Here is a 13940-nt window from a genome sequence, read left to right as displayed (position 1 = left end):
GACTACTCATCACATTAGGAACTGTATCTTACTGTTCGGCCTCCCAAATCTATTCCTAGACTACTCATCACATTAGGAACTGTATCTTACTGTTAGGCCTACCAAATCTATTCCTAGACTACTCATCACATTAGGAACTGTATCTTACTGTTAGGCCTCCTGAATCTATTCCTAGACCTAGACTACTCATCACATTAGGAACTGTATCTTACTGTTAGGCCTACCAAATCTATTCCTAGACTACTCATCACATTAGGAACTGTATCTTACTGTTAGTCCTCCCTAATCTATTCCTACACTACTCATCACATTAGGAACTGTATCTTACTGTTAGTCCTCCCTAATCTATTCCTAGACTACTCATCACATTAGGAACTGTATCTTACTGTTAGGCCTCCCTAATCTATTCCTAGACTACTCATCACATTAGGAACTGTATCTTACTGTTAGTCCTCCCTAATCTATTCCTAGACTACTCATCACATTAGGAACTGTATCTCACTGTTAGGCCTACCAAATCTATTCCTAGACAACTCATCACATTAGGAACTGTATCTTACTGTTAGTCCTCCCTAATCTATTCCTAGACTACTCATCACATTAGGAACTGTATCTTACTGTTAGGCCTCCCTAATCTATTCCTAGACCTAGACTACTCATCACATTAGGAACTGTATCTTACTGTTAGTCCTCCCAAATCTATTCCTAGACCTAGACTACTCATCACATTAGGAACTGTATCTTACTGTTAGGCCTCCCTAATCTATTCCTAGACTACTCATCACATTAGGAACTGTATCTTACTGTTAGGCCTCCCAAATCTATTCCTAGACAACTCATCACATTAGGAACTGTAGCTTACTGTTAGGCCTCCCAAATCTATTCCTAGACCTAGACTACTCATCACATTAGGAACTGTATGTTACTGTTAGGCCTCCCTAATCTATTCCTAGACTACTCATCACATTAGGAACTGTATCTTACTGTTCGGCCTACCAAATCTATTCCTAGACTACTCATCACATTAGGAACTGTATCTTACTGTTCGGCCTCCCAAATCTATTCCTAGACTACTCATCACATTAGGAACTGTATCTTACTGTTAGGCCTCCTGAATCTATTCCTAGACCTAGACTACTCATCACATTAGGAACTGTATCTTACTGTTCGGCCTCCCAAATCTATTCCTAGACCTAGACTACTCATCACATTAGGAACTGTATCTTACTGTTCGGCCTCCCAAATCTATTCCTAGACTACTCATCACATTAGGAACTGTATCTTACTGTTAGGCCTCCTGAATATATTCCTAGACCTAGACTACTCATCACATTAGGAACTGTATCTTACTGTTAGGCCTCCTGAATCTATTCCTAGACTACTCATCACATTAGGAACTGTATCTTACTGTTAGGCCTACCAAATCTATTCCTAGACTACTCATCACATTAGGAACTGTATCTTACTGTTAGGCCTCCCAAATCTATTCCTAGACTACTCATCACATTAGGAACTGTATCTTACTGTTAGGCCTCCCTAATCTATTCCTAGACTACTCATCACATTAGGAACTGTATCTTACTGTTAGGCCTCCCTAATCTATTCCTAGATCTAGACTACTCATCACATTAGGAACTGTATCTTACTGTTCGGCCTCCCAAATCTATTCCTAGACAACTCATCACATTAGGAACTGTATCTTACTGTTCGGCCTCCCAAATCTATTCCTAGACTACTCATCACATTAGGAACTGTATCTTACTGTTAGGCCTCCCTAATCTATTCCTAGACTACTCATCACATTAGGAACTGTATCTTAATGTTAGGCCTCCCTAATCTATTCCTAGACCTAGACTACTCATCACATTAGGAACTGTATCTTATTGTTCGGCCTCCCAAATCTATTCCTAGACTACTCATCACATTAGGAACTGTATCTTACTGTTAGGCCTACCAAATCTATTCCTAGACCTAGACTACTCATCACATTAGGAACTGTATCTTACTGTTAGGCCTACCAAATCTATTCCTAGACTACTCATCACATTAGGAACTGTATCTTACTGTTAGTCCTCCCTAATCTATTCCTACACTACTCATCACATTAGGAACTGTATCTTACTGTTAGTCCTCCCTAATCTATTCCTAGACTACTCATCACATTAGGAACTGTATCTTACTGTTAGGCCTCCCTAATCTATTCCTAGACTACTCATCACATTAGGAACTGTATCTTACTGTTAGTCCTCCCTAATCTATTCCTAGACTACTCATCACATTAGGAACTGTATCTTACTGTTAGGCCTCCCTAATCTATTCCTAGACTACTCATCACATTAGGAACTGTATCTAATCTACTGACTACTCATCACATTAGGCCTAGGCCCTAATCTATTCCTAGACTACTCATCACATTAGGAACTGTATCTTACTGTTAGTCCTCCCAAATCTATTCCTAGACCTAGACTACTCATCACATTAGGAACTGTATCTTACTGTTAGTCCTCCCAAATCTATTCCTAGACCTAGACTACTCATCACATTAGGAACTGTATTTTACTGTTCGGCCTCCCTAATCTATTCCTAGACCTAGACTACTCATCACATTAGGAACTGTATCTTACTGTTAGGCCTCCCTAATCTATTCCTAGACTACTCATCACATTAGGAACTGTATCTTACTGTTAGGCCTCCCAAATCTATTCCTAGACAACTCATCACATTAGGAACTGTAGCTTACTGTTAGGCCTCCCAAATCTATTCCTAGACCTAGACTACTCATCACATTAGGAACTGTATCTTACTGTTAGGCCTCCCTAATATATTCCTAGACCTAGACTACTCATCACATTAGGAACTGTATGTTACTGTTAGGCCTCCCTAATCTATTCCTAGACTACTCATCACATTAGGAACTGTATCTTACTGTTCGGCCTACCAAATCTATTCCTAGACTACTCATCACATTAGGAACTGTATCTTACTGTTCGGCCTCCCAAATCTATTCCTAGACTACTCATCACATTAGGAACTGTATCTTACTGTTAGGCCTCCTGAATCTATTCCTAGACCTAGACTACTCATCACATTAGGAACTGTATCTTACTGTTCGGCCTCCCAAATCTATTCCTAGACAACTCATCACATTAGGAACTGTAGCTTACTGTTAGGCCTCCCAAATCTATTCCTAGACCTAGACTACTCATCACATTAGGAACTGTATCTTACTGTTAGGCCTCCTGAATCTAGCATGAAATGTGATCCCCATGTAACCCCAATGTAACCCCATAACCCACTGACAGTATGTGTTTTCTCCACTACCAAATCCAGAACCTCACACTGAGCTCTATGGACTGACTTGAACTAGCCTGCCTGAAAACCAACAGCTAAAACACTGGCACTCTTGGAATAGAGGACTATGTTATAATTGAAGAGGTATGTGGATGATGATGGTGTATGTAGCGCAAGTAAGCGTTTTCAGGTGTGTGTGTGGGGGTTCATGTATGTATGTATGTATGTATGTATGTATGTATGTATGTATGTATGTATGTATGTATGTATGTATGTATGTATGTATGTATGTATGTATGTATGTATGTATGTATGTATGTATGTATGTATGTATGTATGTATGTATGTATGTATGTATGTATGTATGTATGTATGTATGTATGTATGTATGTATGTATGTATGTATGTATGTATGTATGTATGTATGTATGTATGTATGTATTAGGAAAAGGAGAGCTGCCCCATCAGGGGTGCAGAGATAAGAGGATTACAGAGGAACCTGCAGAGTCTGCAGGAATACTAGTGCACATTAACCCCCCCCCCCCCGGGGTCAGGCATCCTCCCAGAACATGTGCACGCACACACACGCACGCACGCACGCACACACACACACACACACACACACACACACACACACACACACACACACACACACACACACACACACACACACACACACACACACACACACACACCTGACGGTGCCAGGGGGCATGTTAGTGGCGATAAGGCTTTGGTATTCCCCAGCAGCAGCTCTGAGATAGCCAGCAGTTAACGGATTAGAAGTAATGTCACAAGAGATCCTATAACAGTCTGTTTGGCTGAGGCAGCACTGGAAGCTCATAGGGAGAGTTGCACCCCTATTCTGCACACTGGGATGTCAGTGTGTAACAGTCAGTGTGTTTGTGTGTGTCTATACTTTGTGCTGATACGGTCCTAGGTTATCTAGGTGTTGGGCAAGCCTTCAGACATGACCAAATCCCCAACCAGCTTCAGCCTGCTAACATGGTAATGTTGATAATGAAGCTTTAAATGGCCCAGTCACAAACCACTAAGGAGTTCTACTAGACTCCTTCAGCCAATGACCTACTTGAGCTGTTAATGAACTGTCAGATGGATTCCATAAAATATCACTTTAAACTGATAACAATTTTTTAATGGATTTAACCTTTGTTTAACTAGGCAAATTAGTTAAGAACAAATTCTTATTTACAATGAGGGCCTACACCAGCCAAACCCATGCGACGCTGGGCCAATTGTGCGCCGCCCTATGGGACTCCCAATCACGGCCCATTGTGATACAGTCTGGAATCGAACCAGGATGTCTGTAGTGACGCCTATAGCACTGAGATGCAGTGCCTTAGACCGCTGCGGTACTCAGGAGCAATCATTAAGGTGTGCTTTGAACGATTAAAACTATTTAAGTCGTTTATAAACTGTTCCTTATTAGTTGAAAGATTTTATATAAATAAGCAGTAATAACACATGGTCAAATTATGTGATGTATTTTTTTTAGAGGGAGAGAGAGAACTAAGAAAAATAGATCTCTACAGCAGTCCTGCACATGCATAGAGTAAAACACACACACACACACACACACACACACACACACACACACACACACACACACACACACACACACACACACACACACACACACACACACACACACACACACACACACACACACACACACACACACACACACACACACACACACACACACAGGTAGGTTATTGTCCACTCAGCAGTGGGGTCAGATTCAGTTGATTCAGATTTCGCCATGGTCGCAGAACCCGAAACCTTGTTAATAAAACATCAGTGTTGATTGGCCAGAGAGGCGCTAGTGGAGTCATGTGATAGGACACAGCTCTGGGTAATTGGACAAACCCCTTCAACAAAACAATGCTGCATCATAGAATGTAGATATTAAACAAAGAACATGTTTATAGTGCCCAGGACCATCTGTAAAGAGGCCTGTACTGTTGTCCTTCATTCTATAGCCCTGGCCTCTTGTTCTCTCCTTAATGCTGCTGGTCGATGTGGCATTGAACTGGTCCGGCCATTGGGGGACAGCTCTTTTATCTGTGATGGTATTGTCACGTTCTGACCTTAGTTCTTTTGTTATGTCTTTGTTTTAGTATGGTCAGTTCGTGAGTTGGGGTGGGTAGTCTATGTTCCTTTTTCTATGTTGTGGTTATGTGTTTGGTCTGGTATGGTTCTCAATCAGAGGCAGGTGTCGTTCGTTGTCTCTGATTGAGAATCATACTTAGGTAGTCTTTTCTGTGTCAGTGTTTGTTCCACACGGGACTGTTTCGTTCGTTTTGTTTATTCACCTTGTTATTTTGTATTTCAGTGTTCAGGCAAATAAACATCATGAACACGTACCACGCTGCGCATTGGTCCGATATTTCCTACTCCTACACAGACGAGGAGGACGAGGATCGTTACAGCTATCCAATTCACAACCTTATGGTCCCAAGGGGGAAACACAGAGAAGATAAATATCTGAGAGAGAGAGAGAGAGAGAGAGAGAGAGAGAGAGAGAGAGAGAGAGAGAGAGAGAGAGAGAGAGAGAGAGAGAGAGAGAGAGAGAGAGAGTGTAGGACGCTGTCATCATGTCTTACCCAGGTTGGACGAAGCGCGTCCCTTTGCAGCTCTGTCCTGCAGCTCCTTCGCTATGTCCAGCTGCTGCTGGTGGTACTGTCCTGCCCTCTCCAAGTCCTGGAGAACATACAGGGAGTTACGCTGTGTATGTATGTGTGTGTGTGTGTGTGTGTGTGTGTGTGTGTGTGTGTGTGTGTGTGTGTGTGTGTGTGTGTGTGTGTGTGTGTGTGTGTGTGTGTGTGTGTGTGTGTGTGTGTGTGTGTGTGTGTGTGTGTGTGTGTGTGTGTCTACTACCTGCATGCAGCGAGCAGCGTGTCCCAGGCCGGCGTAAGCCCTCATCTGTATGGTCCTGTCCTCCAGCTCCTCAGCCAGCTGCAGCACCAGGGTGTGGTAGGACACAGCCTTGTCAAAGTCTCTCTGGCTGTGGTGGGCACTGCCCAGGTTACTGTACGCCCGCGCCTCCTCACGCCCATTACCTAGGGTCTACAGATCACATTACGGTAGATCACTTTAACGTTGATTTACTTCAGTGCTTTTAACACAGAACACTGAGAATAGATAGGATGGATAGCATAAATAGTAGGTGAAATGGAAAATCAAAAAAATATATACGTATATATGAAATTCAGTTCACTTCCTGAATTGACATAGAATTGACCCCAACCCTGGTGCATTCATACATGTGTGTGTATGTAAACTCAGCAAAAAAAGAAACTTCCTCTCACTGTCAACTGCGTTTATTTTCAGCATACTTAACATGTGTAAATATTTGTATGAACATAAGATTCAACAACTGAATAAGTTCCACAGACATGTGACTAACAGCAATAGAATAATGTGTCCCTGAACAAAGGGGAGGGGGTCAAAATCAAAAGTAACTGTCAGTATCTGGTGTGGCCACCAGCTGCATTAAGTACTGCAGTGCATTTCCTCCTCATGGATTTTCCAGTAGTTGTGAGATGTTACCCCACTCTTCCACCAAGGCACCTGCACGTTCCCAGACATTTCTGGGGGGAATGGCCCTAGCCCTCACCCTCCAATTCAACAGGTCCCAGACGTGCTCAATGGGATTGAGATTTGGGCTCTTCGCTGGCCATGGCAGAACACTGACATTCCTGTCTTGCAAAAAAACATGCACAGAACGAGCAGTATGGCTGGTGGCATTGTCAATGTGAAGGGTCATGTCAGGATGAGCCTGCAGGAAGGGTACCACATGAGGGAGGAGGATGTGTTCCCTTTAACGCACAGCGTTGAGATTGCCTGCAATGACAACAAGCTCAGTCCGATGATGCTGTGACACATTGTCCCAGACCATGACGGACCCTCCATCTCCAAATTGATCCCGGTCCAGAGTTCAGGCATCGGTGTAACACTCATTCCTTCAACGATAAACGCGAATCAAACCATAACCCCAGGTGAGACAAAATCGTGACTCGTCAGTGAAGAGCACTTTTTGCCAGTCCTGTCTGGTCCAGCAACGGTGGGTTTGAGCCCATAGGTGACGTTGTTGCCGGTGATGTCTGGTGAAGACCTGCCTTCCAAAAAGTTCTGGGACACTGTGAAGTCCATGGAGAACAAGAGCACCTCCTCCCAGCTGACCACTGCACTGAGGCTAGGTAACACTGTCACCACCGATAAATCCATGATTATCGAAAACTTCAATAAGCATTTCTCAACGGCTGGCCATGCCTTCCGCCTAGCTACTCCAACCTCAGCCAACAGCTCCGCCCCCCCGCAGCTCCTCGCCCAAGCCTCTCCTGGTTCTCCTTTACCCAAATCCAGATAGCAGATGTTCTGAAAGAGCTGCAAAACCTGGACCCGTACAAATCAGCTGGGCTTGACAATCTGGACCCTCTATTTCTGAAACTATCCGCCGCCATTGTCACAACCCCTATTACCAGCCTGTTCAACCTCTCTTTCATATCGTCTGAGATCCCCAAGTATTGGAAAGCTGCTGCAGTCATCCCCCTCTTCAAAGGGGGAGACACTCTGGACCCAAACTGTTACAGACCTATATCCATCCTGCCCTGCCTATCTAAGGTCTTCGAAAGCCAAGTCAACAAACAGGTCACTGACCATCTCGAATCCCACCGTACCTTCTCCGCTGTGCAATCTGGTTTCCAAGCCGGTCACGGGTGCACCTCAGCCACACTCAAGGTACTAAACGATATCATAACCGCCATCGATAAAAGACAGTACTGTGCAGCCGTGTTCATCAACCTTGCCAAGGCTTTCGACTCTGTCAATCACCATATTCTTATCGGCAGACTCAGTAGCCTCGGTTTTTCGGATGACTGCCTTGGCTGGTTCACCAATTACTTTGCAGACAGAGTTCAGTGTGTCAAATCGGAGGGCATGCTGTCCGGTCCTCTGGCAGTCTCTATGGGGGTGCCACAGGGTTCAATTCTCGGGCCAACTCTTTTTTCTGTATATATCAATGATGTTGCTCTTGCTGCGAGCGATTCCCTGATCCACCTCTACGCAGACGACACCATTATATATACTTTCGGCCCGTCATTGAACACTGTGCTATCTAACCTCCAAACGAGCTTCAATGCCATACAACACTCCTTCCGTGGCCTCCAACTGCTCTTAAACGCTAGTAAAACCAAATGCATGCTTTTCAACCGATCGCTGCCTGCACCCACATGCCTGACTAGCATCACCACCCTGGATGGTTCCGACCTTGAATATGTGGATATTTATAAGTACCTAGGTGTCTGGCTAGACTGCAAACTCTCCTTCCAGACTCATATCAAACATCTCCAATCGAAAATCAAATCAAGAGTCGGCTTTCTATTCCGCAACAAAGCCTCCTTCACTCACGCCGCCAAGCTTACCCTAGTAACACTGACTATCCTACCGATCCTCGACTTCGGCGATGTCATCTACAAAATGGCTTCCAACACTCTACTCAGCAAACTGGATGCAGTCTATCACAGTGCCATCCATTTTGTCACTAAAGCACCTTATACCACCCACCACTGCGACTTGTATGCTCTAGTCGGCTGGCCCTCGCTACATATTCGTCGCCAGACCCACTGGCTCCAGGTCATCTACAAGTCCATGCTAGGTAAAGCTCCGCCTTATCTCAGTTCACTGGTCACGATGGCAACACCCATCCGTAGCACGCGCTCCAGCAGGTGTATCTCACTGATCATCCCTAAAGCCAACACCTCATTTGGCCGCCTTTCGTTCCATTACTCTGCTGCCTGTGACTGGAACGAACTGCAAAAATCGCTGAAGCTGGAGACTTTTATCTCCCTCACCAACTTCAAACATCAACTATCTGAGCAGCTAACCGATCGCTGCAGCTGTACATAGTCTATTGGTAAATAGCCCACCCATTTTCACCTACCTCATCCCCATACTGTTTTTATTTATTTACTTTTCTGCTCTTTTTCACACCAATATATCTACCTGTACATGACCATCTGATCATTTATCACTCCAGTGTTAATCTGCAAAATTGTAATTATTCGCCTACCTCCTCATGCCTTTTGCACACATTGTATATAGACTCCCCCTTTTTTTTCTACTGTGTTATTGACTTGTTAATTGTTTACTCCATGTGTAACTATGTGTTGTCTGCTCACACTGCTATGCTTTATCTTGGCCAGGTCGCAGTTGCAAATGAGAACTTGTTCTCAACTAGCCTACCTGGTTAAATAAAGGTGAAATAAAAAAAAAAAATAAATAAAGGCCTACAAGCCCTCAATCCAGCCTCTCTCAGCCTATTGCGGACAGTCTGAGCATTGATGGAGGGATTGTGCGTTCCTGGTGTAACTCGGGCAGTTGTTGTTGCCATCCTGTACCTGTCCCGCAGGTGTGATGTTTGGATGTACCGATCCTGGCAGGTGTTGTTGCACGTGGTCTGCCACTGCAAGGACGATCAGCTATCCGTCCTGTCTCCCTGTAGCGCTGTCTTAGGAGTCTCACACTACAGACATTGCAATTTATTGCCCTGACCACATCTGCAGTCCTCATGCCTCCTTGCAGCATGCCTAAGGCACGTTCGCGCAGATGAGCAGGGACCCTGGGCATCTTTCTTTTTGTGTTTTTCAGAGTCAGTAGAAAGGCCTCTTTAGTGTCCTAAGTTTTCATAACTGTGACCTTAATTGCCTACCGTCTGGAAGCTGTTAGTGTCTTCACGACCGTTCCACAGGTGCATGTTCATTAATTGTTTATGGTTCTTTGAACAAGCATGGGAAACAGTGTTTAAACCCTTTACAATGAAGATCAGTGAAGTTATTTTGATTTTTACGAATTATTTTTGAAAGACAGGGTCCTGAAAAAGGGATATTTATTTTTTTGCTGAGTTTATGTATGTATGTATGTATGTATGTATGTATGTATGTATGTATGTATGTATGTATGTATGTATGTATGTATGTATGTATGTATGTATGTATGTATGTATGTATGTATGTATGTATGTATGTATGTATGTATGTATGTATGTGTGTGTGTGTGTGTGTGTGTGTGTGTGTGTGTGTGTGTGTGTGTGTGTATGTATGTATGTATGTATGTATGTATGTATGTATGTATGTATGTATGTATGTATGTATGTATAATAAATAATGTATGTATAATAATAATAAATGTATTTATGTAGTATGTATGTATGTATGTATGTATGTACAGTCATGTATGTATGTTCATTAGTTAAATACCTTAGCTATGTCCAGGTGTTGCTGGTGACACAGCACAGCATTGGTGAAGTCTCCCAGTGCAGTGTAGACAGCTCCCATGTTGCCCAGCTGGCGAGCCTCTGACAGCGGGCATTGCGTCTGCTGTGCCAACAGCACACACTGTTTATGGCTGGCCAGGGCGTTAGGGTAGTCCGCTATCGCTGTGTACACATGGCCAAGGCTGCTCAGTGCACTGGACGCAGCCTAGAGACACACAAACTCTTGTAAGTCTTCCTGTCAGCCCTGGGATTTGAAATGGCTTCCCTCTTGTGACTGGCCGGCCTCTCTAACATTGAGGCTACTATCACCCAACATTAAGACGGCCACATGACGCATTTTAGAAAGACACACACAATCTAAACAAAAGGAAAGCCAGTGGGCGAGATGAGGAGGTGTAGAGTAATATGGATAGATGTGTTTAAACTGCCTCAGGCTATGGGCCTGTGGTGTTGACTGGAGAGAGGAGATGCAGTAAACCTCTCTCACTCACACCTCAATGTCCTCAGCTCTAAAGCTCTTAACACTCTCACACACACACACACACACACACACACACACACACACACACACACACACACACACACACACACACACACACACACACACACACACACACACACACACACACACACACACACACACACACACACACACGCACACACGCACACACACACACACACACATACACACTGCTTTCGCTACAATGGGCCTGTTTCAAGCACACATTCGTCTTGGTGTCAGGTGTCTTGTTGATTTGACATCTAGGATGCCTTTAAATGACTGCACACACACGCACACAAATTGCATAACATATTCAGAACACGCATAAACAAGGTTAACATACTGAAAGGCATGTTTCGTACAATATTAAACAAACAGTCAAAAACCAGCCAGCCAACCAGTCAGCCAACCAGACAGCCAACCAGACAGACAGCCAACCAGACAGCCAACCAACCAGCCAGCCAGCCAGCCAGCCAGCCAGCCAGCCAACCAGACAGCCAGCCAGCCAGCCAGCCAGCCAGCCAGCCAACCAGACAGCCAGCCAACCAATCAGCCAGCCAGCCAACCAACCAGTCAGCCAGCCAACCAGACAGCCAGTCAGCCAGCCAGCCAACCAGTCAGCCAGCCAGCCAGCCAGCCAGCCAGCCAGCCAACCAGACAGCCAACCAGACAGCCAGCCAGCCAGCCAGCAATCAGCCAGCCAGCCAACCAGTCAGCCAGCCAGCCAGCCAGCCAGCCAACCAACCAGTCAGCCAGCCAGCCAACCAGTCAGCCAGCCAGCCAGCCAGCCAACCAGACAGCCAGCCAACCAATTAATCAGCCAGCCAACCAGACAGCCAGCAAACCAGACAGCCAACCAGACAGCCAGCCAACCAACCAGTCAGTCAGCCAGCCAGCCAACCAGTCAGCCAGCCAGCCAACCAGACAGCCAGCAAACCAGACAGCCAACCAGACAGCCAGCCAGCCAACGGGTCAGCCAGCCAACCAACCAATCAATCAGCCAGCCAGCCAGCCAGCCAACCAACCAGTCAGCCAACCAACCAACCAACCAGCCAGCCAGCCAGCCAGCCAACCAGCCAGCCAGCCAGCCAGTCAGCCAGCCAGCCAACCAGTCAGCCAGCCAGCCAGCCAGCCAGCCAGCCAACCAGACAGCCAGCCAACCAGCCAGTCAGCCAACCAGTCAGCCAGCCAACCAGCCAACCAACCAACCAATCAGCCAGCCAGCCAACCAACCAACCAGTCAGCCAGCCAACCAGCCAGCCAGTCAGCCAGCCAGCCAGCCAGCCAGCCAACCAGACAGCCAGCCAGCCATACACAACGACATGAGAACACACAGCACATGGAAAATACAGTACAACCATAGAGCTGTGCTGACATTCACACACAGTCAGGTCTGCAAGGTGTTAAACAAATAATGGAACTTGTTCCTTCACCATAACACAGAGACATGATTCTCACTGTATTGCAGTCAGAAACAGTGAGTGGGTGGTGTGGCTCAAGGGCAGACACTGTTACATTGTCACATTGCTCTGACTGAGAACAACAGCATGGCTCCTGAATAAAAGAAGGGGAAAGAGTAGAAGTATACAATGGAACAATCACACACACACCACTAGGTACCTCTCTGTCCTTGAGTTTCATGGCGAGGACCAGCTGATGTCTGTGATTGGTTAAAGCCTCCCTGTAGTTGCCCTTGGAGAAGTAGGCAGATCCTAGGTTCCCGTGAGCCCGGCACTCGCCTGATTGGTCACCTGGGAAGACATGATGAGGTGGGTGTGGTCATAAGGCTTTTTAAGATGGTGTTAATCGTAGTGGAGGTGGTTCAGTGAACTTAACTCACATGATGAGTAATCTTGCTTGAGACCTGATGACTCGTGTTAGCTACCTAAGAAAATGCCTTGTCTTCCACTTAGTGTGTTATCGCAGTCTTAAATTACACGTACAGCTGCATCTCTCTCTCTCTCCACCAATACCTAGTGTACCTAGCGTCCAATAGTGCGTGTGTGTGTGCGGGCTGGTGTGTGTGTGTGTGTGTGTGTGTGTGTGTGTGTGTGTGTGTGTGTGTGTGTGTGTGTGTGTGTGTGTGTGTGTGTGTGTGTGTGTGTGAGGGCTGGTGTGTGTGTGTGTGTGTGTGAGGGCTGGTGTGTGTGTGTGTGTGTGAGGGCTGGTGTGTGTGTACCTAGAGTCTTGGCGACCTCCAGGTCTTGCTGCATGTATCCTGTGCTCTTCTCTGCGTTGCCTAGAGACCAGTAGGCTGAGCTGAGAGCAGAGAACACTGAACCTCGGAGCTTCAGAAAGAGGGAAGAAACTCAATGATCATCACACACACACACACACACACACACACACACACACACACACACACACACACACACACACACACACACACACACACACACACACACACACACACACACACACACACACACACACACACACACACACACACACACACAGCCTTGCCTTCAGAGAGCATGTGCCGATCTTTAGCCCTGCCTCCAGAACCACAACCGAGGCTCCATGGTAACCAACGGTCAGCAGCTCCTGACCAATCACACACACCACCACAAACGGACTCTTGTCCAGCTTCATCCTCTGCAGCTGCTGGTAGGTGGGTTCTAGAGAGTCTATGGGACACACACACAGAATGTCAACAACAACATTTTGACTGAAAGTCAAAATAAAGTTGAGTAATCTTATAATGACCAAATACAACCACTGTAATAGTTATAGTGTGAGTGTGTGTGTGTGTATGTGTGTGTGTGTGACACCCCAGATCAACTATGGAGGGAACTAATCATATGGAGGAAAGACACAGTGGAGGAGCTAATGAACAGCCTCAAGGTATAT

The 13940-nt window shown here is 45.6% G+C and overlaps 1 protein-coding gene across 1 annotated transcript in view; it reads right to left on the bottom strand.

Moving 5' to 3' along the window:
- The window catches only part of LOC124000152 (tetratricopeptide repeat protein 28-like), a gene marked incomplete at its 5' end in the record, with an annotated part of 46227 nt that extends 32510 nt beyond the window's left edge, over positions 1 to 13717 (bottom strand). Inside the window, 6 exon segments of the mRNA XM_046306331.1 lie at positions 5919 to 6015; positions 6193 to 6381; positions 10572 to 10793; positions 12711 to 12841; positions 13270 to 13378; positions 13554 to 13717. Of these exon segments, the coding sequence (XP_046162287.1) occupies positions 5919 to 6015; positions 6193 to 6381; positions 10572 to 10793; positions 12711 to 12841; positions 13270 to 13378; positions 13554 to 13717 (912 nt within the window).
- Positions 13718 to 13940: the final 223 nt, after the last annotated feature.

Source organism: Oncorhynchus gorbuscha, linkage group LG16, assembly GCF_021184085.1.
Source record: "Oncorhynchus gorbuscha isolate QuinsamMale2020 ecotype Even-year linkage group LG16, OgorEven_v1.0, whole genome shotgun sequence".
Classification (NCBI taxonomy): domain Eukaryota; kingdom Metazoa; phylum Chordata; class Actinopteri; order Salmoniformes; family Salmonidae; genus Oncorhynchus; species Oncorhynchus gorbuscha.
The sequence above is the reverse complement of the archived record's forward strand: the minus strand, read 5'-3'. Positions and strand labels throughout refer to the sequence as shown.